The following is a 25245-nucleotide window of genomic DNA, read 5'->3' as shown; positions in this document are numbered from 1 at the left end:
AATTCTGTTGGCTAGAAGTTTTGATTCAAGAGTGGTAGAGCATTCCTGCCAGAAGCCACAATAAATATTCCATTGAACAGGAATCTCAGATTCCTTCCTACCTCCAGCCACGTTGGGCTTCTGATGCCCTTAAGCCAACAAGCTAAGATTATCAGTGTGAGGAGGGGTGATTGATCCAGATTACCATGGAGATATTAGGTTGTTTCTCCACAATGGAGTTAAAAATCCTGTCTGGAATGTAGGAGATCCTTTAGGATGTCTCTTGGTGCTACCATGGCCTCTGATTAAAGTCAATGGAAAATTGCAACAACCTAATCCAGTAAGGATGACAAAAGACAAGATCTATCAGGAATAAAGATATGGGTCTTACCTTCAAGAAAAGAGCTAGCACCTGCTGAAGTACATGCTGATGGTGGAGGAAATACAGAAGGGTAGTAGAGGAAGGTAGTTAGAAATACCAGTTAAGACCATGTGATCAGTTGCAGAAACAAGGTTTATAATTGACATGAATATTTCTGTCATATTCTGTTAAGAATGTGTTTGTTTTTCTTAATTCCTTTATTATGTAATGTATTATCAAGTAAGAGAATATTTATGGTTATCATATTCAAATTTAAGACACTAAAAGAATGTCCCTCAAAGGACATTGCTACATATTCTAAATTTATAATGCATTTGCAGTTGTAAGTGGGATAGTTATATAATGTTAGTCATAGTTTTGACCTGGTTATTATTTTCATTTAGAAATTAATCATGATATAAGATATGTGTGTCAAGTTGACAAAGGGTGGACTTGTAATGGCTATTCTTGATTGCCAACTTGACTACATCTGGAATTAATTAAAGCCTAAAAAGGGAGAGCACACATATGATGGATTTTTACTCAATTTGAAGTGGGAAGATCCACTTCTAATCTGGATCTTAGAGGGTGGAAGACCCCTTTCTAATCTGGGCCACACCTTCTGCTGGAAGCCTTTATAAAGATATGAAAAAAGAAAACTTCACTCTGTCCACCTGCTCTCACTCTCACTAGCAAGTCCATTCCTTTATTGGCATTAGAGCCTACTTCTCCAGGATTCTAGGGCATAGTGAAGACTAGCTAAGACACCCAGCCTCTTAAACTAACAACTACTGAATTATTGGACCTTCCATTCATGGATAACCATTGTTTGATTAGCTGGAACACAGTCTGTAAATCATTCTAATCCCCTTTATATAGAGTTTCATTCTATAAGCTGTTACTGTAGAGAACCCTGACTTATACAAGATGGCTCAACAGTTAAGAAATAGATCTTGCTGCTAAAGCAGAAGACCTGAGTTTGTTTCCCAGCACCATGTTGTGCAGCTTACACTTGTAACTCTAGCTCCAGGGAATCTTATACCCTCCACAAGCATGGGAAACACATGGAATGCACATCAAGACACACATACTCATCTATGAGAAAATATTTGGACAAAGAATCTTGTTAGTGACTGAAACACCCATATGGTCAGGATATATGAAGACATGCTCTTGATAGTAAACAAATTGAGATTTTTTTATTCTTATAAGTTGAAATTTTCAACACATAGCCCTAGTGAAATATTTGTCTACTACTTATAGACATTGAATATAAAAACAATAATACCTCTAACCAGTCAGTCTCACTGAAGCGAATGTTTTGCTTGAAATAAAATACTAATACTAGAGAAACAATAGATGTCAAGAGAGTATTTTAATAATTTTGGAACAGTCATACTCTGGAAAGCATCCATCAAAAGAAAGATTTTACATTACCAAAAGAAGCATGGTTCAGAAAAGCACATTTCATGTGATCTCAACTTTCTAAAACAAATTCTCAGAAACCAGTAGGTACGGGGACATACATATGTTTATATACTTTAAGGACTCACAGTAAAAGTACAAAGTGCTTCATTTACTTGTGGTTCCATACAATGTAAGTGAAGGCAGAAGGAAATGAAGAAGGCAAGCTCAAAGAAGATGCTCTACAACATCTTGTCAGATGACCCCAAAAAGACTGGTGATGTGCACTGAGTGAGATAGTCCTCATTTTTCACTTTTCATGCCTGTATTTTCTGTTGGAACGTTTGTTAGTTTTTTGAAGAAGTTGTATGCAGCCTTACTCCAGATGACAAATGTACTTTACATACCCAGTATATTTTTAGATTTAAAATTTTATTTTTATAATATAAATATGTGTATGAAATACATGATATATATGTGTGTATTTTAACTATTTCTTTAGAAGCTTTATTATATATACCCATATGTCATATGAGTATGTATACGTTTGAGTATATATACATAGCTTTACTATGTATACATATATATCATATGAGTGTTTTTGCTTGACTGTGTTTATTCACCACATAAATGCTGTTTCCATGGAGGCCAGAAGAGGGTATCAGACTCTTTGGGACTGGAGTCACAGTTTTATGCTACCCTCTGGGAACTGAGCACCAGGGACCTCTATAGGAGTATCCAGTGCTCTTAGCTACCAAGTGTCCTCTTCAGCACCCCTGCTCCTGTTTATGTATATGTGTGTTTATGTATTTGCATGCACATATGTCTGTACACCACCTAAGTGTCTGCCTGCAGAGGCTAGAAGGGGGCATTGGATTCATTGGAACTGGAGTTAGAGATGATTATGTGATACCATGTAGGTGCTGGAAATTGAACTCACATTATCTGCAAAAGTAGTCAGTGCTCTTACTCACTGAGACATCTCTACATTCCCCATACCCTGTCTCTTATTGGAAGATGTTGAATGATTGTGTATAAAATTAGTAAGTCTTTATTATGAAAGCACTAAAGAGTAAAAGTGCTCTTCCACTATAAAATGTTCTCATATTTCTCTGTTTAGGAGTTAATGAAGACACTCCGCAAGGAAACAGATCTGAAACAAATACAGACTTTAGTACAAGGAACCAATACACGACTCAAATATTCACAAAATGAGCTAGAGATGATTAAAAAGAAGCACCTTGCTGTATTTTACAGGGTAATGTAAACTTGTCAAAAGTTTGGTGGAAATTTATATCAGAACATAGAATTTTAAGGATAATATTTACATAACATTATATAATTATAGATACTTTGTCCTAAGGCTAGATCATAGTTCTTGATAATTTTTATAGTATTTAATCATGTTATTTAGCTATGCCAGAGGCCATTGTACTAAAGATTCTTCATTTATTGTAAAAGACATCTATCATGTTTTTAGATACTGATATTTAAAAAATAAAATAGTTGTGTTACTAAGCAGAATTTTTTCTTATTAGGAACAATCTCAGCTACAGAGTGAATTACTGAATATTGATTCTCAGTGTACTATGTTGAGTGAAGGAATCAACAAACAGCAACAAAAAATTGAAGAATTTCAAGATAAAATAGATAAGGTAATAAATGTTATTAAATGGCATATAGAACACAGTTCTAGACTAGAGTTATGGGTTTTGGCTGTGTATATATGACTACAGAGTCAAGACTATATAAGAAAATCATTCTTTGGATACTACTACTTGCTCATGTGCAGAACAGAACATAATATAAAGTATGATCTGACCAGTACTGAGGACCATAGAGCCTACATATGTAATTTCCCATGATTTTGATTATCCAGTGGGATTAATGGTAGTTTACTGCTATATCAGTCATATTACATTCATGGTTAAGCAAAATATACAAGTTTTTACCATGACTTACTATTAAAATACTATTGTATTTGGGACTACTTATTTTGTTGGATTGAGATTATGCCAGTTTTTTGGAATTTATTACTGATAACTGTGCTCTAGCCTCAAGTAGTTTTCACTGTCCAAGATGTTTACTTTACTCATATAACAGATGTTTTTTTTTCTTTTAAAGATTTATTTATTATATATAAGTACACTGTAGCTGTCTTCAGACACACCAGAAGAGGGCATCAGATCTTATTACAGATGGTTGTGAGCCACCATGTGGTTGCTGGGATTTGAACTCAGGACCCCTGGAAGAGCAGCCAGTGCTGTTAACCACTGAGCCACCTCGCCAGCTCAACAGATAGGTTTTTAAAAATATAGAATATTATATTTTGTCATGGCTAAAGTAAATAAAATATCTACCTCTTTATATCACTTATCCAAATAGTGTGTAATACCGTCCAATAAAGCCAATTCATAAGCTTTTTCATGTAGTTTTCTGAATAATAAGTTTGAAAACAGATGAACATAGTTTATACAGATAAAGAAAGAGAAAGCACTGGGCCAAATGCACCAATTACCTTTTGGCCTAATTCATGAAAAGCTAAGAGTGAAAAGTTGTATTTAAGCATTGCTTGTTTATTTTTTAAATGTGGTCATTAATTCAGTTGCTTTAAAATAATTTAAAAGGTAGAAGATGACATATTCCAAGACTTCTGTGAAGAAATTGGTGTGGAAAATATTCGTGAATTTGAGAACAAACATGTTAAACAGCAACAAGAAAATGATCAAAAAAGGTATTTTTGTTTTAAAACATTGGTAAGCAGTATTGGTATACATGTAAAGAAAAATATCCCTAATTTAAAGGAATCGTGCTTAAGGTAGGCTTAACATTCTTTTTTTTTTTTAATTGAAAAGGAAAGTAAAGGGAAATAGAAACATTTTATGATAAAATTAAAAATTTACATGGAAAATATTTCAGATAAACTTATTAAAATTGACAATTTTCATGGAAAATTAAAAAGTGGTAGACATGTAAAAGATTGCTAAATAATTGAAATATGGGATAGAAACATTTTATGATAGAATTGAAGATTTACATGGAAAATATTTCTGATAAAATTGTAGAAAATGTAGAAAAACATGTTAGAATTGAAGATTATTATGGAAAATAGGCTTAACATTCTTATTTCAGCTCAACAAGAAATAGTAATGGTGGGCCTATATCATAGTAGTTGATCAAACTTGCCTTGCCTTAGCTTGATAGTCAATACTACAGAGGGTGAAGAAGCTAGTAAAACTCAGTTTCTTACAAAGAAAACTTAAGAGAAACTAGAACAAAAAGGAAAACCATACTAGTTTTTTTTTTTAAATAAAGAAGTTGATTTATCCCAAAGTTAGTCTACAGTTTAAATACCACCTATATGGACACGATTTTTTTTAAATAGACTAATTCTAAAGATCACATATGAAATAAAAAAGAAAAATGTGAAGGAAAGTAATGAGGAGTGGGAATAGAACTCCAATATTATACTTTATTTCATTTTAGAGATTTAAATTTATATGTGAATATCTATATGTAAGTTACATGCACATACGTGAAACTTTCGATAGAGGACAGAAAAGAGTGTCAGAATCCCTAGAGCTGGAGTTAACGGCAGTTAGAAGCTACCCTGTGTGTGCTGGGGAACCAAACTTAGCCCTCTTCTTTTTCTTTTTCTTTTCCTTTTTCTTTTCTCTCTTTCTCTCTCTCCCCCTCCTTCCTCTCCCTCCCTCCCCCCTCCATCTCTCTCTCTCCTCTCTCTCTCTCCTCTGTGTGTGTGTATGTGTATGTATGTGTGTGTGTGTGTGAGTGTGACAGTTTATCTGTGCAGCTCAGACTGGCCTGGAACTCACTCTGTAGACCAGACTGGCCTCAAATGCAGAGATACATCTGCCTCTGCCTCCCAAATGCTAGGATTAAAGGCCTTTACCACTATGACCGGCTTTGACCTTCTTCTAAAAGAGCAGGTAAGAGCTCTTAACCACTAAGCCATCTCTCCAACCCCCAGTTCCCAAATTTTAAAACATTAGATACCTTGAGATACTACCTCATAAGTACAATCCTAAAATATACTCACGTCTACAAGAAGAGATTTGATACTTAATGTGAGTGGACAAAAGTTGAAATTTTTAATAAATAACATTGAGATAGATGTGATTTTAAAAACTCAATTTCTTTTTCATTCCTTACACTTAATTAAAATTTAAGTTATATTCAAAACCTTAATGTAAAAAAATAAAAACATAAAAATAGTAGAATATGCCATACACAAATTTTAAAAATAATTGCTTGGGGCTAGAGAAATCACTCAAAAATTTAAAGGCACTGTACTGGTGACTCCTGCTGAGGGCCACTGCTTAGTTTCTAGCGCTGGTGTTGTAGGGCTTACAACTGTCTGTAACTTCAACTCCAGGGCATTCAGCACCCTTTTGCCCCTGTGAGCATCCACATGCATGTGGCATACACATACAGACAAGGACACATAATCAAAAATTAAAAATTAAGCAAGGCAGTGGTGGTGCACATCTTTAGTTCCAGGAGGCAGAGGCAGGTGGATCTCGGTGAGTTCAAGGCCAGCCTAGTCTGCAGTGAGTTCCAGGACAGCCAGGACTACATGGAGAAAATCTGTCTCAAAACAAACAAACACTGCAAACAATAAAATACAAATATAAATAAAAACTTAAATTATATGTCAAAAAGCATGAAGAAAAACCAGGAGACAAATGATACCCTGGAGGAAATATACATGCATGTGTTTAGAAATGGTCAGCGCTGCCTCTTGGAAGGCTAAAAGAAAAAGAGACATTTTTCTTTTTATTAATCTAATATCTTTTGAATTTTGTGCCATATTCCTCTATCATCTACTTAAATATATTGCCATATATTGTCACATATGACTTACCTTTCTTTCGTAGCTTTTAAAGATTGGAGTTTATAGTATGTAATCCATTTACATATCAAACATTGAACTACTCAGTATATAACCCAAGCTGGCCTCAAACTTCCGGTTCTCCTGCCTCCAACTCCAAAGTGTTCAGATTACAAACATACATCAACATATCCAACTAACATTCAATTGAAAGACGTTTATGGAGAGGTCAGAATAAGAAAGTGTCAGAAATTTGTTAACTTCTCAATTTTGACATTTATATGCTATTCATACTAGCTATTTCACAAAATCTAACTAAATGAGAAAAAGCATATAAATTTTAACTTAAAAAAGTGAGTAGTAATGTATGTATGTGTGTGTGTGTATATATATATATATATAATATTTAAGAAACTGTCAACTGCTAGGTGGTGGTGCATGCCTTTAATCCCAGCACTTGGAAGGCAAAGACAAGTAGATCTCTGTGAGTTAGAGGCCAGCCTGGTCTATAGAGCTAGTTCCAAGACTGCCAGGACTGTTACACAAAGAAACCCTATAACATGCACACACAAAAAGATAAGTGAATCTCTGTGGGTTCTAGACTTGCCTGGTATACTGAGCTAGTTCTAAGACAACTAGCTAGGCTTACACTGAGAACCCCTGTCTCAAAACAAAAATGAAGCAAAAGAAGAAAGAAAAAAGCCAGGCAGTGGTGGTGCATGCCTGTAATCCCAGCACACCCAGAGGCTGAGTTTGAGGCCAGCCTGGAGTACAGAGTGAGTTCCAGGACAGCCAGGACTATACTGAAAAACCCTGTCTCGAAAAAACCAAATCCAAAAAACCAAAAAAGAAGAGGAGGAGGAGGAGGAGGAAGAGGAAGAAACAAAAAAGGAGAAAATTTGCAAACAGCCAGGTTTTTGATAAAGTATTGGAAATTTTGGCAATGACAGTAATTACATTAAGGATATTTTTAGGGTATAGTAGTTTATGAGTACAAATTAGCAGTCATTTTCATAGAACATTACTGATGAAATTATCTAGTATCTGGTATTTGCTTTAGATAATCCAGAAGCTGTGAATGGTATTGTAGAGGTCAGCAAGAGTCAACATGGATTATTATTCAATTGGCTAAGTTGCATAGGAGTCATTATAGCTTCATTTTAGTTATATGTTTGAAATTTCCTATAAAAAAAATTTAAAGGGGCTGGAGAGATGGCTCAGAGAACACTTGCTGCTCTTGGAGAGGATCCAGATTTGCTTCCCAGCACCCATATAGGGCACCTCACAAGCACCTGTAACTCCAGTTTTAAAGGATCTGATACTCTCTAGCCTTAGATATCTGCACAAATGTGGTACACATAAATCCACAAATGTACATACATTTTTTAATCTGAAAAAAAGTTAAAAGAACCAATGCACTCTTCTTATAATGCTTGACTTTATTATACTAGATTAGAGTTTGAAAAACAAAAAACTCGGCTTAATATTCAGCTTGAATATAGTCGAAATCAGCTTAAGAAGAAACTGAATAAGATCGACACATTAAAAACAACAATCCAGAAGGGCAGAGAAGACATTGATAACCTAAAGAAGGTAATTTATTATGGGTGGCTGAAGTGCCATTTTGTTGAAGTTATGGCTTCTTTCATTAAGTAGCAATTTTTTTAGCACCTAATGGTGCCTGATTGGGATCAGAGCTGTATATTTCAGAAATATTAACGTAAAGCTAACAGAACTAATGAGTTGTTGGATGTTAAGTGGGGACAGGGTGAGAGAGCCAGGTATGCCAGAGAAAGCGAGATGACTCAAGCATGTAAATGATGGGAGAATTCTGGACTGGAGCCATACACTTCAGAATTACTGGTTGAGATCTGGTTTGCTCTGTTTTCAGAGGCATTTTCACTATGTAGCCAGGCTGGTCTCAAACTCAAAATTCTGTTCCAGCCTTCTGAGAACTAGATTAAAGACATGGTCTGTGTATGGCAGGAGTTCCTGGTTTGTAGGGTAATTTAAAACCATATGACAGGAGCTGAGACTATGGTCCAGTGGAGAGCCAATTGGGATTCTAGAAGACTCAGAAATTTTAGAAGGAAAGCCAGTAAGAGGAGACAGTATAGAAGCCCAACACTGTGGGAAGGAGGAAGTGATGAAAAACTGTTAGGACAGGCTAACATTTTACAGTCTCATGAGCACTTCTGCTGGGCAAATGGAACACAAGTCATGTAGCAAGTTTGAAGAGTAGATTCAAAATGAATGACAAAAGCAGGGAATGGTTATCAGCTTCCAGAATCTATAGGATGAAAGAGAATCACAACCTGACAGAATTTAGTAGCATACGAGATAAGGGGGTTTCTCATTGGATGAGTAGATATTCTTACGGATAATGGTAAAACTTGTTTGTATTAATATAAAATGTTATGTATAGATATGTATGTGTACATATATACATGATCTATAACATATAATTATGTGTATGTATTATATATAAACACAAATTCTTTCTGCTCAGACTGAAGAAGAATGTCTGAAAATTGTTGATGAACTCATGGTGAAGCAAGAGCAAGTTAAGGAAGTGCTTGCCACACAAAGTTCCAACATTGAAAAAATTAATATTCAAATTGAAGAGGAACGCAAGAAGTTTTTGGCTGTTGATAAGTAATTAATAATTCAGTTTGAAAGATTTGGCTAATAACTTAAACTTATACTTTTTTGTTTGTTTGTTTGTTTGTTTTCAAGACAGGGTTTCTCTGTGTAGCCCTGGAAACTTATACTTTCAATTTGATATTATCTAAACTTCAAATATTTATACTTTGTTGCTCATGGTCTTCCAAATGTCCTAATATGGGAAAGATCAGGAGAGGTGATTTGGTGATTACACTGAAGGTTTTTTGTTTTTTGTTTTTGTTTTTGTTTTTTTAGTAGATGAAACATGTAGTCCTTTACCATAAAAGGATAATACCTTTATCCTGGTATTTTCCTGTCATCCAGTGATTCCTTCTTATATGTTTGCAGTTAAAGCATTATCTGGTATGTGACAAGTTTATGTGCCATCATGACACTGACAATGCCTTAAATCAGTTGATTTGTGTCCAAATGACATCTTGTTTCCTGTGATTAACAGGATCATGAAGACTTCTTTGGTTGAACCTTGGCATATCATAATTTTCCTCACTATCTAGAGACTTTCAGTGCTTTGAGATTCAGTCTCTTGTATTTAGTTTAAACAATCATTTCTGCTTTTATTTACATTCCTGAAAACCATCCGTCTTCCTCCAGCCCCCTTCATTTTTCTTTTCTGTTTTTGTCCTTTCTCATCTTGTTTAAAAGTCTTTGTTGACTTAATGTTAACCCTCATACCCCACTTTCAAATAAGGCATTCCATGTGTGATGGAAACCAGATTGTCAAGGATACACTAGTTACCTGGTATTGGTTCTCCTGCTTAAGCTTCTAAAGTAAACAGCCTATGTAAAATGGAAATGCATGTTGAAAATTGCAGATTTAAAAATAAAGTACTTGGGACTAGATATGGTGACATACCTGTAATCTAAGCAATTAAAGGTGGAAGCAGGAGAATTCAAAATTTGAGGTTATTTAACTAGGACTGTATTGTAAAACCTTGTCTCAAAAAATAATTAAAATAATTGAAGGAAAGCTATATCTTTGCTAGCTCTAATTAAAGAAATGTCTATGAAAAATGTTCTCTTGGATCAAATGTATACATTGATGGTCTTTCTCAATAATGATAATGTATAAATCAGTGACTGGCACTTGGAGCTCTCATAGGAAAGTAACTTTTTCATGCCAGTTTATAATGAGACGATCTTCTTTGTTATGATTACATAATGAGTAAAGTCACTTTTCATATCTGTATTTACAGGGAAGTTGGAAAATTACAGAAGGAAGTTGTAATCATTCAAGGTTCTTTGGAACAGAAACTGCTAGAGAAGCATAATTTGCTGCTGGATTGCAAAGTTCAAGACATTGACATAAGTCTTGTGCTGGGATCATTGGAGGACATCATTGATGTAGAGGTATCTAGCCAATAACATAATATATGCAGTTATGCATACTTAAATGATATCTTCAACTGCTTGTGCTACAGGTTCTTTAACTCCTAGGAAAGGAAAAAGGAAAATGTTTGTGGCTAAGTATTTCAAGATAGATATTAAAATGTTAAGCTTAGTTAATATTGAATCATTACCTAAAAAGAAAAGTAGGGTTTTAAATTAGTCACAATGGTGTAAGCTTGTAAAGACCTAGCACTTGAGGGATTGGAAGGCTGAGAGGAGAGTCAAGAGTTCAAAATGATCTGGGATATATAGTGGGACCATATCTCAAGAATACATATATATGAAAACTCTAGGGAGAGCCAATGTCAAGATCTTGGACTTTTTTATGCTCTAACTTTCTGAAGTGATGTCAAGCTCTCACTTAACAGGGTCTGCTATCCTCTGGAGAAATTACTTTATCAGAACCTCATCTTCTGAGGTTAACGGTGCTTAACTGCTGTTGGTACCTCAGCCCTTGGAGCTGCCTATCTTACATGAGGCTTAATTGGACTGAGAATTCTGAAACTCCAGTACACTATCTCCTGTGCACAGCCTGACTCTTAACAAAATGTTTAACACTTAACAGGTTTTGAAAAGATAGTGATTCAAAGCCAGGAAGAAAAAGCCACTTTTTCTTCTTCATACATAGATCCTTCCTGGCCTGTGTTGTATATGTGTACATATGTACACATATGTAACTAATGTAAGTGCATTACTACAGTAGAGCATTATGACATGCTACTAACAAAAAACATACACAAACCAATGGGACAGAATAAAGGATCCAGAAGATAATATATACATTAGTTTTCATTTACTTTAACATATACATTAGCAGCCTGATTTTTATAAAAGAGCTAAAGTCAGATATTGGAGAAAAGACATCCTCAGTAAAGGACACTGGAAAAATTCTGTCATATATAATAGAATGAAACTCCCTCCCTGGCAGTAGTGGTGCATACCTTTAATCCCAGCACTTGGGAGGCAGAGGCAGAGGCAGGTGTATTTCTGAGTTCTAGGCCAGCCTGGTCTACAGATTGAGTTCCAGGACAACCAGGGCTATACAGAGAAACCCTGTATCAAAAAAAACCAAATCCAAAAAAACAAAAACAAAAACAAAAAATTCTCTGAGAAACTCCTTCCCTATCGCTATATGAAAACAAATTCAAAATAGATTGAAATCTTTAATATGAACTTGAAAATGCCAGGGGAAAGAGAATCCTTGAAAATATATATGTAGTGGTAAGGACTTAATGAAAAGCATTCCAACAACTCAAGAACTAACGAGAATTGATACTTAAATCACACAGTGACACACTTGCTCCAACAAGGCCACACCTAATAGTGCCACTCCCTGTACCAAGCATATACAAACCATCACACTGAGTGTCGATGGTGGGTCTCAGAAACATAGATAAAAAGGTATAGCTTGAAAAAAAATAGCTAGTAAGCAACTGAGGTGAGAATTGAGCAGACATGCAGGGTGGGCTGCACTGACATAGAGAAGTATGTCAGTCCTGAGAGTAGGCCCCACCTGCTTTGTCAATAAGGTGTGTTTGCAATAAAGTGAGCATAGGACACTGCTACATGATTATGTCAAGGATGGCTGAGGCCAGACCATTTTGGCTGTGTGGCTGCATAAGGGTGATAGCTTGATCTGAATGACTAAGTAGCTGGTGTAGCTAGAGTATTCAGGCAAGAGTGTCTGTTTTTTCAGCTAACTGAAACAGAAAGTACCCAGGCAACAGCTGATATCTATGAAAAAGAAGCATCCATCCAAATAGACTACAGTCCTCTAAGGGAGGATTTGAAGGTAATGTAAAGATTTCTGTTTGTGATTAATGATAATATTGGCTATTAAAATATTATAGAATCATTTTTATATGGTTAGGTTTAAGATGTGTGGGGTGGGTTAGTTGGTGGGGTTTTTTGTCATTTTTATTTTGTAGGGGGAAGAGACATCAGAGGGAAAAAAAAGAAAGCTGGGATGATGATTGCAAATTCCTGCATTCTCAGCATCACTTGGAATATAGAGGCAGGAAGATCAAAACTTGACTGTTAGCTTTTGTGCCATGAAACTCAAGTCTCCAAAAATCATAATAGAAGCTACAGAAGTGATCCAGTCAGTAAAATGTTACACACACACACACACACACACACACACACAGAGCCCGGCACAGCAGTTTTATGTTTATAATCCCACAGCTGGGGAAGCAGACACAGTTGGTCCCTAAAGTTCACTGTCCAACTACTCTAGCTAATCAATAAGCTCCAGGTCCAGAGACAGATCCTGTCTCAAAAAATAAGATGGAGTTGGAGAGATTGCTCAGTGGTTAAGAGCACTGGCTGCTCTTCCAGAGGACCCAGGTTTTGTTCCCTTCACCTCACAGCCGCTAACAAGTTATCTCTAACTCAAGTTCCAAAGGATCCAATGCCCTCTTCTGGCCTCCATGGGCACTGCATGCAGGTGGTGCACAGACACACATGCAAGCAAAAAACACTTGTAAAATAGAAATAAATTTTTTAGTTAATTAAAAATAAGTTTGAGAAGCTGGGCAGTAGTGGCGCATGCTTTTAATCCCAACACTTGGGAGGCAGAGGCAGGCAGATTTCTAAGTTCAAGGCTAGCCTGGTTTACAGAGTGAGTTCCAGGACAGCCAGGGCTACACAAAGAAACCCTATCTCGAAAAACAACAACAAAAAAGAGAGAAACTGAAATAGACAGACAGACAGCCTCTGGCCTCCACAGACACATGTGCACACACACAAATATGGGTGTGAACCACCAAACATCTGTATTAACAGTACTTTCAATACCAGAGAACTAGCAGTTCTTCAGTTCTCTGAACACTAGCTGGAGATGTTAAGAGTTCGGTTCCAGTCTGGGGTGGCATCAGATTCCACAAGTTCAGGGCACAGACTGTCTGCACTTTGGATGCCAGTCACCCAAGAGTGTCTTAACCCTTGAGTGTGGTAATTTGCCAAAATTACACACAGTAATAATTTATTCTACATTTGCCAATTTGTTGTTGAATGACAGAGATGGAAAGGACACGACTGATCCTAGATATAGTGAAAGAGAAGGTTTATTGTAGTTGTATGGGAAATATAGACAGAGACAGGAATATGTGTGAGAGACCAGAGTGGACATGACCAGACTGAGCTGTTCCATGGAGGAGTAGGGAGGGAAGGCAAGGAGAGGGGAGAGGAACCAGGTGCAGCAACAAGGAAGGCCAAAGGTAAAAAGAGAACAGGTAACCAAAATGGTTAAATTATATATGGAAGAGGAGCTCAGCTCTCTGGGCTGGAGAGTTAAGGGTAAGGGGCTAGGTGTGCCAGCCAGGAGGGCACGCTGTACCAGGTAGGAACTGGGGGATGCAGGGAAATCTTTCAGGATCCACTTTAATGTGTTAGATAGGCACCTTGGCCATTTGTTCCAGGTTTGAAACATAACAGTTATAAAAGATAACATGGGAAGAGCCAAATGGAAGAGATGTACAGGACAGGGATGGGGGAGGCACAGAGCTCCCATGCAGTTTGCCTCCTTGAGGTGTGCTGCCTTGCCACCCTGTCCATGTGTCCACCAACACGGGTGTCCCTCTCTCAGATGGTGACTGATTAAACTGAATTCCTAGCTTCTCTTCATTACCAGTGAAGATGTGCTAAAAGTTACAAACTTCTAATCCCATCTGGTACATCTAGCAATCAATTTTTCAAATTTCAGTTTATTAGCTTTAATTCGAGTTACAGTGAATAGCAGATTGTGAATAACAATAGCAGATCCTTTTGTCTTATCTCTCAAGAAATGCCAAGTTCTGAGCCTGGAGCCAGGATGAATGCCAAATATCTATTACAAAATAGCAGGAATTAGCTAACATTATTTTTTTAGTGAGACAATCATGCTCTAGGCCAGCTGGCCTTGAACTTACATGAACACTGTGACTGCTACCATTTAGGATACCTACCCACATTGCTAGCATCTTCAAAGAAGTGAACCTGCCTTTGGAGGTAGTAATGTTCTAAAGCTGAAGTTGTTCCTAGAAAGCCTAAGCCATTGTCTCCTGGATACAGTGTGATCTAAACAAGGTCCCATGTTCATTCCTGAGCCAGTAGCTCAGGTAAACTTAGCCGTCCTCTGAGTCATTACTGTTCCTAGTCCCCACAGGTAAGAGTGGCTCGTCTTCTCAAAGCATGGGCCATGTTGAAAATCAAGAATAATGCTTGGCCCACATCTTTAAACATCATGTTAATATACTTTGGAGACTTACTGTATTCTTCAATTATATCTGTGTCAACTTTTGTCTTCTCTGCAGTTTTTTATTTACTGCTTTCTTATTTTAGTTTAGAAAAAGCCTTTCCAACCTTGTTACCTAGTAAATTATTTCGTGTTGATGGAGTATTTGGTTTTATTTTGTTAGTCTTTGAGACAGGGCCTTGTGTAGCCCAGGCTGGTCTCAAACTCACTATGTAGTTGAAAATGACCTTGAACTTAATAACATTTTTGTTCCCACTTCCCAAGTACTGAGTTTAGAGGCATGTCCCACTATACTCAGTGTACGAAGTGCTAGGGATGGAACCCAGACCTTTGTGGACACTAGGCAAGCACTCTCTATTACCTGAGCTACTGCCCCAGCATGTATGTCTTCTTTAGTTTTCATTTGCCTGCTTTGTCAGATTATGTAAAGACAGCTGTATAGAGACAGAAGGCAGAGAGAAAGAGAGGCTTCCTCTGACCTTAGGTAGGACCATGCTTATTCATGGTGAGGGGGTACTTTTGTCACCTATTTGTGTAGATGGCTAGAATGCCAACAGAAGATTGGATGCTGCCCCTTATAGGGGTAGAAGTGATTTCCATAGTTCCTAAGGGAAGCTGGGAAGTAAAGTCTTTCAGAAGGAAACTACTGTTTCCAACTTCTAGATGATATTTTAAAATGAATGTTAAAACTGTTTTCTGCTAAGCAGAGTCTTTGTCAGAGGGGGAAGTACTGGTCCCACTGAAGAGGGGGTCCTCTAGTCATGAAGCAGTCTTGATTGGCTGTGATGGATTTAGGCGATTGCCATCCTATATTCCTGAAGAGGCTTGGAAAAAATAGAGGGCTGTACAGATGATTTTGCTACAGACTAGAATTGAAAGATTTTCCTGAGCCTGGGCAGTGGTGGTGAATGCCTTTAATCCCAGCACTTGGAAGGCAGAGGCAGGTGGATTTCTGAGTTCGAGGCCAGCCTAGTCTACATAATGAGTTCTAGGATAGCCAGGGAAACACAGAGAAACCATGTCTGGAAAAATAAAAATAAATAAAGATTTTCCTGGAAGGTTGAAGGACAGAGGCAGGGAAAATAGAGTGGAATAGTGAGAGAAAGTGTTGATTCAGGGTGACTGTGACTAGCTCCATTGCCAGGACTGTTGCACCAAAACAAGTTAACATAAGTAGCAAAGAGCTACAGAGCATCAAAGAAAGGGAACAAAATAAAATAGAGGACTAATGTAAAGAATAATATCTAGCCTGGGGTGAAAATGATAAAGGTCCCTTTTAGCCAGTATCCAAAAGGTCTTTTTGCAGATGTGTCAGGAACAAATGGAGTTGTTTTAGAGTGAGAACTATCAGGAGAGCATATGTAAAACTTTTTGGGGGGTATAAGAAGAAATTCTGTAGGTAAAACATTTAAAAGATGGTGAAACATAGGTATGAAAATAGTAAGGAGGAAAAAATGATCAAGGAGAGGAACCAGTGAAGGAGAGAACTAGAAATAATTTTTGTTTGGTGTCTTTAGTTTGTCTTTAGGCCCCATTTCAAATCGTTTAGGATTTATTAGCATGGAAGCAGTATTGTTTACAGAGGGCATAAATCTCATCCCTAGCAGTAATCAGATCTAGTCCTTTTTAATTTTAGAGTACTACAGCAGTAAAGGAGTCAAGCTGGGTTTGAAAGGGAGATGTTAAGCTGTTTTGGCTGATGAGACAGAGAGGTTAATTGATGCAAAGAAGGCTTCAGTCCAGTTGTTTTAGTTCTGAATCCCCAAAACAATATCCAGAGTGACAAGAAGAGGGATGAGTTGGACAGCCCATGTTCCATTAATATCCTTTTAGAGATCAACCAGATTGCTTTTGGGGGCTTGGGGGTGTAAACAGCTTAGTAACTCCTTCAAAGCTAACAGAAAAGTGATGAGGTGAGCAAAAGCCAACCAAGAGGTCATGGAAAAACTTTACTGTTGGCAAAGATCCAGAACATAAGTCAGGAAATAATAACTACCACTTTGTGGAGAATATTAATAGACAAAGTTAATGAGGAAATTTTGCATCAATGCTAACATGAGTCAGTATAACACAAGGCTAAATGCAATTGTACAACTGGTTGGACCATTTCCAGAGTTGGTAACTGTAATTAGCTATTTGTTTGCATCAGATTTCTGCATAAGGAACCAATCAGCTAGAAGCTTTGTAAAAGAGTTACAGATATTTGTGAGCCACCATGTGGATTCTAAAACTCAATCCAGGTCCTCTAAAGAACAGCCACTGAGCCATCCCTCTAGCCAGCCCCTCTGAGTTCTTTTAAAGCAAACACTAGTTTTCCTGATTGACGGTTCAATGTCTAACCAGTTCATTAGAGTTGGCTAATATTGTCAACGAAAAAAGAAACAGATGATAAAAAAATCTTCACATTTTGCACATGATCATAATCTGAAGAAGCAGAGAATGTTTCAGAGCAGCATGATACGGTATTAGAGCCACTAAAGACACAGCTGGGTAGAGAAATTATAGATGCTGCCTGTTTGACTATAGTTCCAAATGCAATGGCTTCCAAAGAGGAGCACGGAGATGTGGGGGATAAAGTAGAGTCAGATAGTAGTGTCTTTTCCAGGTGTGGTGGCCCAAACCTGTAATCTCAGCATTTGGGAATTTGAAGCAGGAGGATTGTTACAAATGTGATGCCTATCTTGGCTACATAGTGAATACTAGACCAACCAAGTCTAAAATGCAAGACCATATCTCAAGAAACCAACTAACCAACACCTGCTCTGAGCCACCCGAGTAGATGATAGTAGTCTTAGACCAACAAGATGGCTCACCAAATAAAGCCACTTGCCACCAACCTGAACACAATTCCTGGGTCATACATAACAGAAGAAGAGAATCAGTCCCAAAAGTTGACCTCATACTTCCACACACATGGGGGGGGGGGAGATATGTTCACACAATCAAAGAATGGTAAGTCTTGTACTTAGGTCTTACTTTTGAGTTTTAAAGGCATGCCAATCAGTGTTGTTCTTTGCTAATGATAGGCTCTACAATCAGATAAGGAGGTGGAGGGCCACCTTTCACTCCTTCTACAGCAAGTAGCATCCCAAGAAAATACTCTACTAAAGACTGCAGCTCCAAACCTTCGAGCACAGGAGAACTTAAAGGCTGTCAGAGACAAATTTCAAGAATCTGCAGATGGTAAAATTGAGTTTATAGTTGTTAGCAAGATGATATTCATCTGTATTTTTATTTCTGTATGTGCCAACAACCTCCTTGTATTGTACCTTTCTTTTATTAGCATGCATTTTCTCTGTTGCCATATGGTAATGTGTGCTTTTTAGTACTGAAGCACAAATACCTCCTTAATGAAGAATGCTCTACTTTACTTAAAAATAGGTTTATTGGAGGTTGAGAATGTAGTTCTGTTGGACAAATGTTTATCCTAACATACATGAAGTCATGGGTTCCATTTTCAAATCCCTATAAACTGGGTTTGTGCACCTATATAATACCAGAACTCTAGACGTAGAAACAGGAGCATCAGAAGTTCAGGGTCATCCTTAGCCACATGGTGAGTTTGAGGCCAGCCTGGCCTCATGAGACTTTGTCTCAACAACAAAGTACTATTAATTATTTTAAAACATATCAAGATTTTTTTATACCAGACAAATTAGTATGTTAAATACACTGTCAGGATTGCTAACATTATTTATATATTAGCTCTTGTCAGGAAAAGATTTATCAAGCTTAAAAGCTGTGTTCTCAGAATTTAATAATAGGTAAAGTATTTTGAATGCAGGTATATTCAAGACAACCAAACTCAAAAATAAGATCATTGATTTTTTTTTCTTAGCTTTTGAGGCCAGCAGAAAGGAAGCCAGAATATGTAGGCAAGAGTTTGAACAGGTGAAAAGACGGAGGTACGATGCTTTCAGTCAATGTTTTGAGCACATCTCAGTCTCAATTGATCAAATCTACAAGAAGCTCTGCAGGAACAACAGTGCCCAGGTGTGTTTCTCAATCTCTGACACTAGAGGGAGCCTAGTGACAATAATGGTGTTTGTTTTCTTGTGAGATATAAATGACCACTGCATAGTCAGTCCTTAATGACATAGGTGCAAAACCAGTGCAGGAAGACTGACATCTCAAGACGTGTTCTGGAGTCCATTCAACTATGCTGGTGGCAGACAAGGCAGAACTACTCTGGGCCTATTCTTCCACTTGAAACATGAGTGGGGTTAGATCATTTGATGTCTAAATTTTTTTCCAAGTGCTAAAATTCTATTGTCTAGTACTAGATTTACTTAATGAAATTACTGTCTGTATGGTAAGAAATAGTTGTGGTATTGACCAGCATATCAAAGGAGAGTGGAAGACTAAAGGTGGAATCAGATCCATTTGAATGAATCTCTGGGCCCATTTTACTATCCACCACTGTAGCAAATACTTGTAGAATTAAATGTAAAAAAATATAGGTCAATATTTGTGCACCAGCTCCACTTGGACTCACATTATGACTGAAATTATCCTGAATCTGAATTTTAGAATTTCAGCAAAACATAACTTTTTAGTAAAATAAGCATATTAACTCATTAAAAATAGGATTCTTACATACACCTACATTATGTGGCCCATAGGAGGTATTCAGTAAATGTCAGACATGCACCAACAAGTAAGTTGATGGAGACTGTCATTAAATCTATGGTGTCTGCTGCTGAAGTTTGACTGGTATTATGGTGGAAAGAGACGGGCCATAGATATGTTGAGCATTCTCATTTCCCCTCAACCCAGATAACCTTAATATCTGTGGGCAATGCACAAATAAATGTATTTACAGGTATTAGTATTTTCCCATTAAAACTGAGGAGAACCTAACCAGTAGAAAGAATTTTTTCACTTAAATATGTTGCCACCTAATTTAAAATGTATTGGTTACTTTTCTGATTTGGTTAAATAAATGTGTTTCAGGCATTTCTTAGCCCAGAGAACCCTGAAGAACCGTACCTAGATGGAATTAGCTATAATTGTGTGGCTCCAGGCAAAAGGTTCATGCCTATGGACAATTTGTCAGGGGGAGAAAAGTGTGTGGCTGCTTTGGCTCTTCTATTTGCTGTACACAGGTAAGGCCACAGCAAGTTACCAAGTTTGTCTTTCTACAGAAAGTCTATAATTTTTAAATAATATTTAGCAAAGCTATCTTTCCAGTCATAAAATTGAGGTTTGTTTTAAGCCTATTATATCAAGTTAGAAAATCTACAAGTACAATCTTTGACAAAATTTGGCAATAGCTAGTAGTTTTCTAGCTTTATAAAAGGATGATGCTTAAGCCAGGTGGTGGTGGTGCACATCTGTAATCCCAGCACTCTGGGAGGCAGAGGCAGGCTGATTTCTGAGTTCAAGGCCAGCCTGGCCTACAGAGTGAGTTCCAGGACAGCCAGGGCTATATGGAGAAACCCTGTCTCAAAAAAAACCAAATCAAAAAAAAAAAAAACAAAAACAAAATCGGATAATACTTGGATAATCGACCTAACACATCAAGATGAACAAAAATGAACAAGAGCAATGACCTAGCTTACATATTATTTTCCTAAGTCATATTCAGAGTTCTGCTGTATAAAGAAAACAAAGTATTTCTTCCTTTGAAAAAAGGAAGTGGGGCTTGAAATCATTTCCACTGATGATGGCTATACTGTTTCCCTTGAAGTATAAATCAAGAAACAAAAGTTGAGCCTGGCGGTGGTGGTTACACACCTTTAATCCCAGCACTGGGGAGGCAGAGGCAAGCGGATTTCTGAGTTTGAGGCCAGCCTAGAATACAGAGTGAGTACCAGGATAGCCAGGGCTACACAGAGAAACCCTGTCTCAAACCAAAAAACAAAAGTTGAGTAAAATTAAGACAAACAAGAGATTACAGCAAATAGCATGGAGGGTGCTGCTGTCTTCCCATCACCAGGAACAGAACATAGGAATTTGACTTCTGGTCTCAAGAAAGAAATGGGACAGGCCCTCAGGGGAGAAGTACAAAGAAAAACCATGATGGGGTAGAGACAGGATCACTGCAGAATGAGATTATCACAGGGTAGCCACCCATCCCTTCACTTTATTAAATAATCACACTTTCAGGTACTGTTGAAGGCTCTGGAGATTCCGGTGAACCAACAAAGTGTCTTCCTCAAAAATACTTAATTTTGCCAGTGGTGGTGGCACACACCTATAATTCCAGCACTCAGGAGGCAGAGGCAGGTAGATCTCTGTGAGTTTGAGGCCAGCCTGGTCTACAAAGTGAGTTCCAGGATAGCCAGGGCTGTTATAGAGAAACCCTGTCTCAAAAAACAAAAATTGTCATTTTTGTTGGGGGCTATAGTTCAGCAATAAAGTATATGTCTCCCATGTGTGAGACCTTAGGATCATTTAAGACACCATTGTAAGGAGGTTTATTTCCATTAGCAGAAATAGTGAGGTACATTGCAAATAGTTTCCTTAATATAGAGAATATTTGTAAATAACAAGTCCCATAAGGGAAAAAAAAGGAATGGAAATATGCATGGCCCTGAGGTACTTTACAACAATAAAAAGATTAGTTAAGAATTAAGGGAACAAGTTATATAGATAGCTAAAGCAAGAATGTTCTAGATGTAACAAAGAATAGCACGTGTAAAAGGCTCTGAGGTGAAAGTGTACTTAGCATGTGTGGAGTATACTTTGTGTGGCAGTGATGGCAACAGAGTAGGATGCTGTTCTAACAAGCAAAGTGAAAGATAGTGTTAGCTTGGGACAATGTGAGAGCTAGAGGTTACTGACAGACATGGAATGTGAAGGCATCAGTCATGGCTCCATGGTTTGGTCTAAATAACCTTTTTGTTTTTATTCGATATATTTTTATTTACATTTCAAATGATTTCCCCTTTTCTGGCCCCCCACTCCCCAAAAGTCCCTTAAGCCCTCTTCCCTCCCCCTGTTCTCCCATCCAACCCTTCCCACTTCCCTGTTCTGGTTTTGCTCTCTACTGCTACACTGAGTCTTTCCAGAACCAGGCCCTGGTCTAAATAACCTTAATAATTACTGCCACTAGCTGCCCACAGGAAAGAATAGGGGAGAGGGGTTTGCTAGAAATGATGGCTGAATGTTCATGTAGGATCCAGTATGCAGACATGTAAGAAGAGAGCTCAGAGCTGTCACTCAAGTGTGCATGAGCTGGGCATGGTGGCACAAGACCTCTCTCAGAGGTTCTAAAAGGTCTTGAGTACCCTGAGTATTGTTGCTCTTTGCCTCTAGTCTTTGATAAAACTAATATGAAGTTGTTAACTCACGTGCATGTTATTCTTTCCTAGTTTTCGGCCTGCTCCATTCTTTGTATTAGATGAAGTAGATGCAGCCCTGGACAATACTAACATTGGCAAAGTAAGTTTCTTTCTGAGTTCAATCCTCCCACTCCTTTGGGTTTTTCAAGACAGGGTTTCTCTGCATAGCCCTGGCTGCTCTGTAGACCAGGCCTCAAACTCAGAGATCTGCCTGCCTCTGCCTCCCAAGCACTCAGATTAAAGGTGTGGTCCACCACCACCCAGCTTATGCTTTCAATTTCTAATAAGATGTTTATGTTCTAGTTTTATTTTATTGCTGTGACAAAACCATGGCCAAAAACAACTTAGGGAGAAAGGGATTATTAGGATTATACTGTTGTAGAGTCCATCATTGATAAAGGTCAGGTCACACAAGCAGAAGCCTGAAGAAGAAACCATGGAGGCAAAGAGCAACAATACTCAAGAGTACTCAAGGCCTCTTAGAACCTCTGAGAGAGGTCTTGTGCCACCATGCCCAGCTCATGCACACTTGAGTGACAGCTCTGAGCTCTCTTATATGTCTGCATACATCCATTTGATGGCTTGCTTGTCAAACAAGTCAAAATGCCAAAATAAACCACTCAGAACTTGGGTACAGGAGAACTAAGACTCAGACTTTTGTCTAGTAAGATAGTAATTACCAAGTCCCTAAGATTGGTCTAGGTCAGAATACACTGGAACTAACTGCTGTGTATTCAGGATACCTATGCTTCTGGAGTACCACATACAGTGAGTGAATGAGACAGGTTAAAAAGACACATTCACAGAAGGGACTCTGGTGCTAGAGACTATGTTAGTAGCCATGATACAGGAACAGAAGTCTTAGAATAATGACAGTAGGAACAGGAGATAAGAGAATTTGATGGTCTGGATATAAAATGTCCCCACATAGAGGCTGTGGCACTGGAAATGTATTTTCTTCAATTGAGCTTCCTAAAGGAAACGTTGAGAGGGTTGGGCCTTAGTGGGAGGACGTTAGGTGAATCTGGGCATTGCCTCAAGGATCCTGGACCCTCAGACCCTTTGCTTCTCCAGAATTACAGAATTATACCACCACACCCTAATCATTTTATTTCCTTGGAATTGAGCATTCTGAAGGGGCTAGAATTCATCTTTATCCAAGATTTGATTATAAAATCTTACACATTTGCCACGGTTTCCCAATCTTTAAGCCTTGAGTTATTAACTCAAATGTGATTTTTAAAATTAAAAAGAAAGAGAACCATTGTTTCCAGAGCCCAAAGGAGGCCTTGCCTTGCTGATGAAAGGTGTGTTTTCTATTTCCTCCAAGGTCTCAAGTTACATCAAAGAGCAGAGTCAGGAACAATTTCAGATGATAATCATTTCCCTGAAAGAGGAGTTCTACTCCAGAGCTGATGCACTGATAGGTGTCTACCCAGAGGTAAGGGGGGGGCAGGGCAAGGACAGGCCCCATAAACAACTCCGACCCTGCCAGCCTTGGGATTTCCTAACACAATTTAGGAATTTGTAAACATTCTTGGGTTTCTACAGTGGGTAAATATAAACCAAATGATTTTTAAATGACTAAAATTTATGAGTAATTACTCAGATACTCTCCTTGACAGAAAGAAATTTAAGACACACTGAAGTAAAAGAAGGAAATAGAAACTGAAGGTCATGGCCCAACAGATGGCTCAGCAGGTTGGGGCACTTGCTCTCAAACCTATTGACCTGAGTTTGATCATCCATACCCATGTGACAGAGGGAGAAAACCAACTCATCCCTTCCCCAAACACAAGAGTAAATATTTGTAGTGTAAAAAAATCTCTAAAACTACAGGGTAGTGTGGTACTTGTGTTTTGCAAAACAGTAATACACAGTAACAGAACAGTTAATACTGTGCTTCATATTTCTGACTTGTGAATACTTTGCGCAAAAATTAACTGTTTTCATAAAACAGATTCACTAGAAGCTCCAAGCATACAGAAACTCTTACAATTTCAACACATCCATAATAGGTCAAAAACTGAGCTAGGGCCTTTAAGATGGCTCAGTTTGTGAAGGCACTGGCTGCCAAGTCTGACAGCATAAGTTCCATCCCCGAGACCCAAGTAGTAAAAGGAGAGAACTGACCCCTGAAAGTAACTTCACACCTGTACCCTGCAGGCACACAGCAACACATACATAAAATAAGTTTTTAATTAAAAACCTAAGCCAAGAGAATAGAGCAACAATTCAACACTTTCCATTTTTAGACTATTCTCCTTTAAGCTAAGATAAAAATTAATTTGCTGGGCCAGGTGTAGTGATGCATGCCTTTAATCCCAGCACCCAGGAGCCTGAAGTAGGCACATTACTCTACATTTCAGCACAACCTGATGCACATTGTGAGTTCCAGGACAGCCAGGGCTATATAGAGAAACCCTGTCTCAAAAAACCCACACAGAATAACGGACCCCTTTTAAATGCATTATTAGATTAATGACCTCACTTTAATACTGTTCCTCTGATCGGGAGAATTGACTAAAACTGCCCTACCTCCATTTCAGCACAATGAGTGCATGTTCAGCCACGTGTTGACTCTGGACCTTTCCAAGTATCCAGACACTGAAGACCAAGAAGGCCGCAGGAGCCACCGGAAGCCCAGAGCACCACGAGTATCACAGTCCCCGCAGTCTCCCCAGTCTCGTTAGAAATGAGCACACTCTCTAACAGCCACCAGCTATAGAAGCTTTATTTACCCTGACCCTTTGGAGGTCAGGTCAGTCTCAGTTTAGACCCATGTGTCATAGAAGAAAATTTTCTTAGTTTTAGTAGAGCAAGCTATAGCTCATTCCAGCTAAGGAGTGCTCAACGCCATTCCAATGAAGGTTTCCTATGGCAGCAATGAATGAGTATATGGTTTTCTTTTGCTTTTAAGGACTTCTGTTTTGAAATAAATTTGGTTATAGAATTTTGAATTCTGCAATATCTTTATTCTGGTCTTGCCTTGAATTTATCTTTAACGGAAACAGCTGGTCTTGGGGGTTTATTTTTTGTGGTGCTGGAGAAGGAACCTGGA

General features: G+C 38.0%; 1 protein-coding gene across 1 annotated transcript in view; it reads left to right on the top strand.

The window, feature by feature from the left end:
- Positions 1–24877, top strand: part of Smc1b (structural maintenance of chromosomes 1B) — a 56846-nt gene extending 31969 nt beyond the window's left edge. The window contains exons 13-25 of the mRNA XM_052161414.1: positions 2865–3002; positions 3283–3399; positions 4372–4478; positions 8045–8186; positions 9103–9248; positions 10472–10625; positions 12361–12456; positions 17925–18081; positions 18737–18891; positions 19852–20003; positions 22215–22284; positions 23515–23625; positions 24734–24877. Coding sequence (XP_052017374.1) covers positions 2865–3002; positions 3283–3399; positions 4372–4478; positions 8045–8186; positions 9103–9248; positions 10472–10625; positions 12361–12456; positions 17925–18081; positions 18737–18891; positions 19852–20003; positions 22215–22284; positions 23515–23625; positions 24734–24877 — 1689 coding nt within the window. The remainder of the gene's footprint in view (positions 1–2864; positions 3003–3282; positions 3400–4371; positions 4479–8044; positions 8187–9102; positions 9249–10471; positions 10626–12360; positions 12457–17924; positions 18082–18736; positions 18892–19851; positions 20004–22214; positions 22285–23514; positions 23626–24733) is intronic.
- The last annotated feature ends 368 nt before the right edge of the window (positions 24878–25245 follow it).

This window comes from Apodemus sylvaticus, chromosome 17, assembly GCF_947179515.1.
Source record: "Apodemus sylvaticus chromosome 17, mApoSyl1.1, whole genome shotgun sequence".
In the NCBI taxonomy this organism is placed as follows: domain Eukaryota; kingdom Metazoa; phylum Chordata; class Mammalia; order Rodentia; family Muridae; genus Apodemus; species Apodemus sylvaticus.
This window is presented reverse-complemented; position numbering and strand designations above follow the sequence as displayed.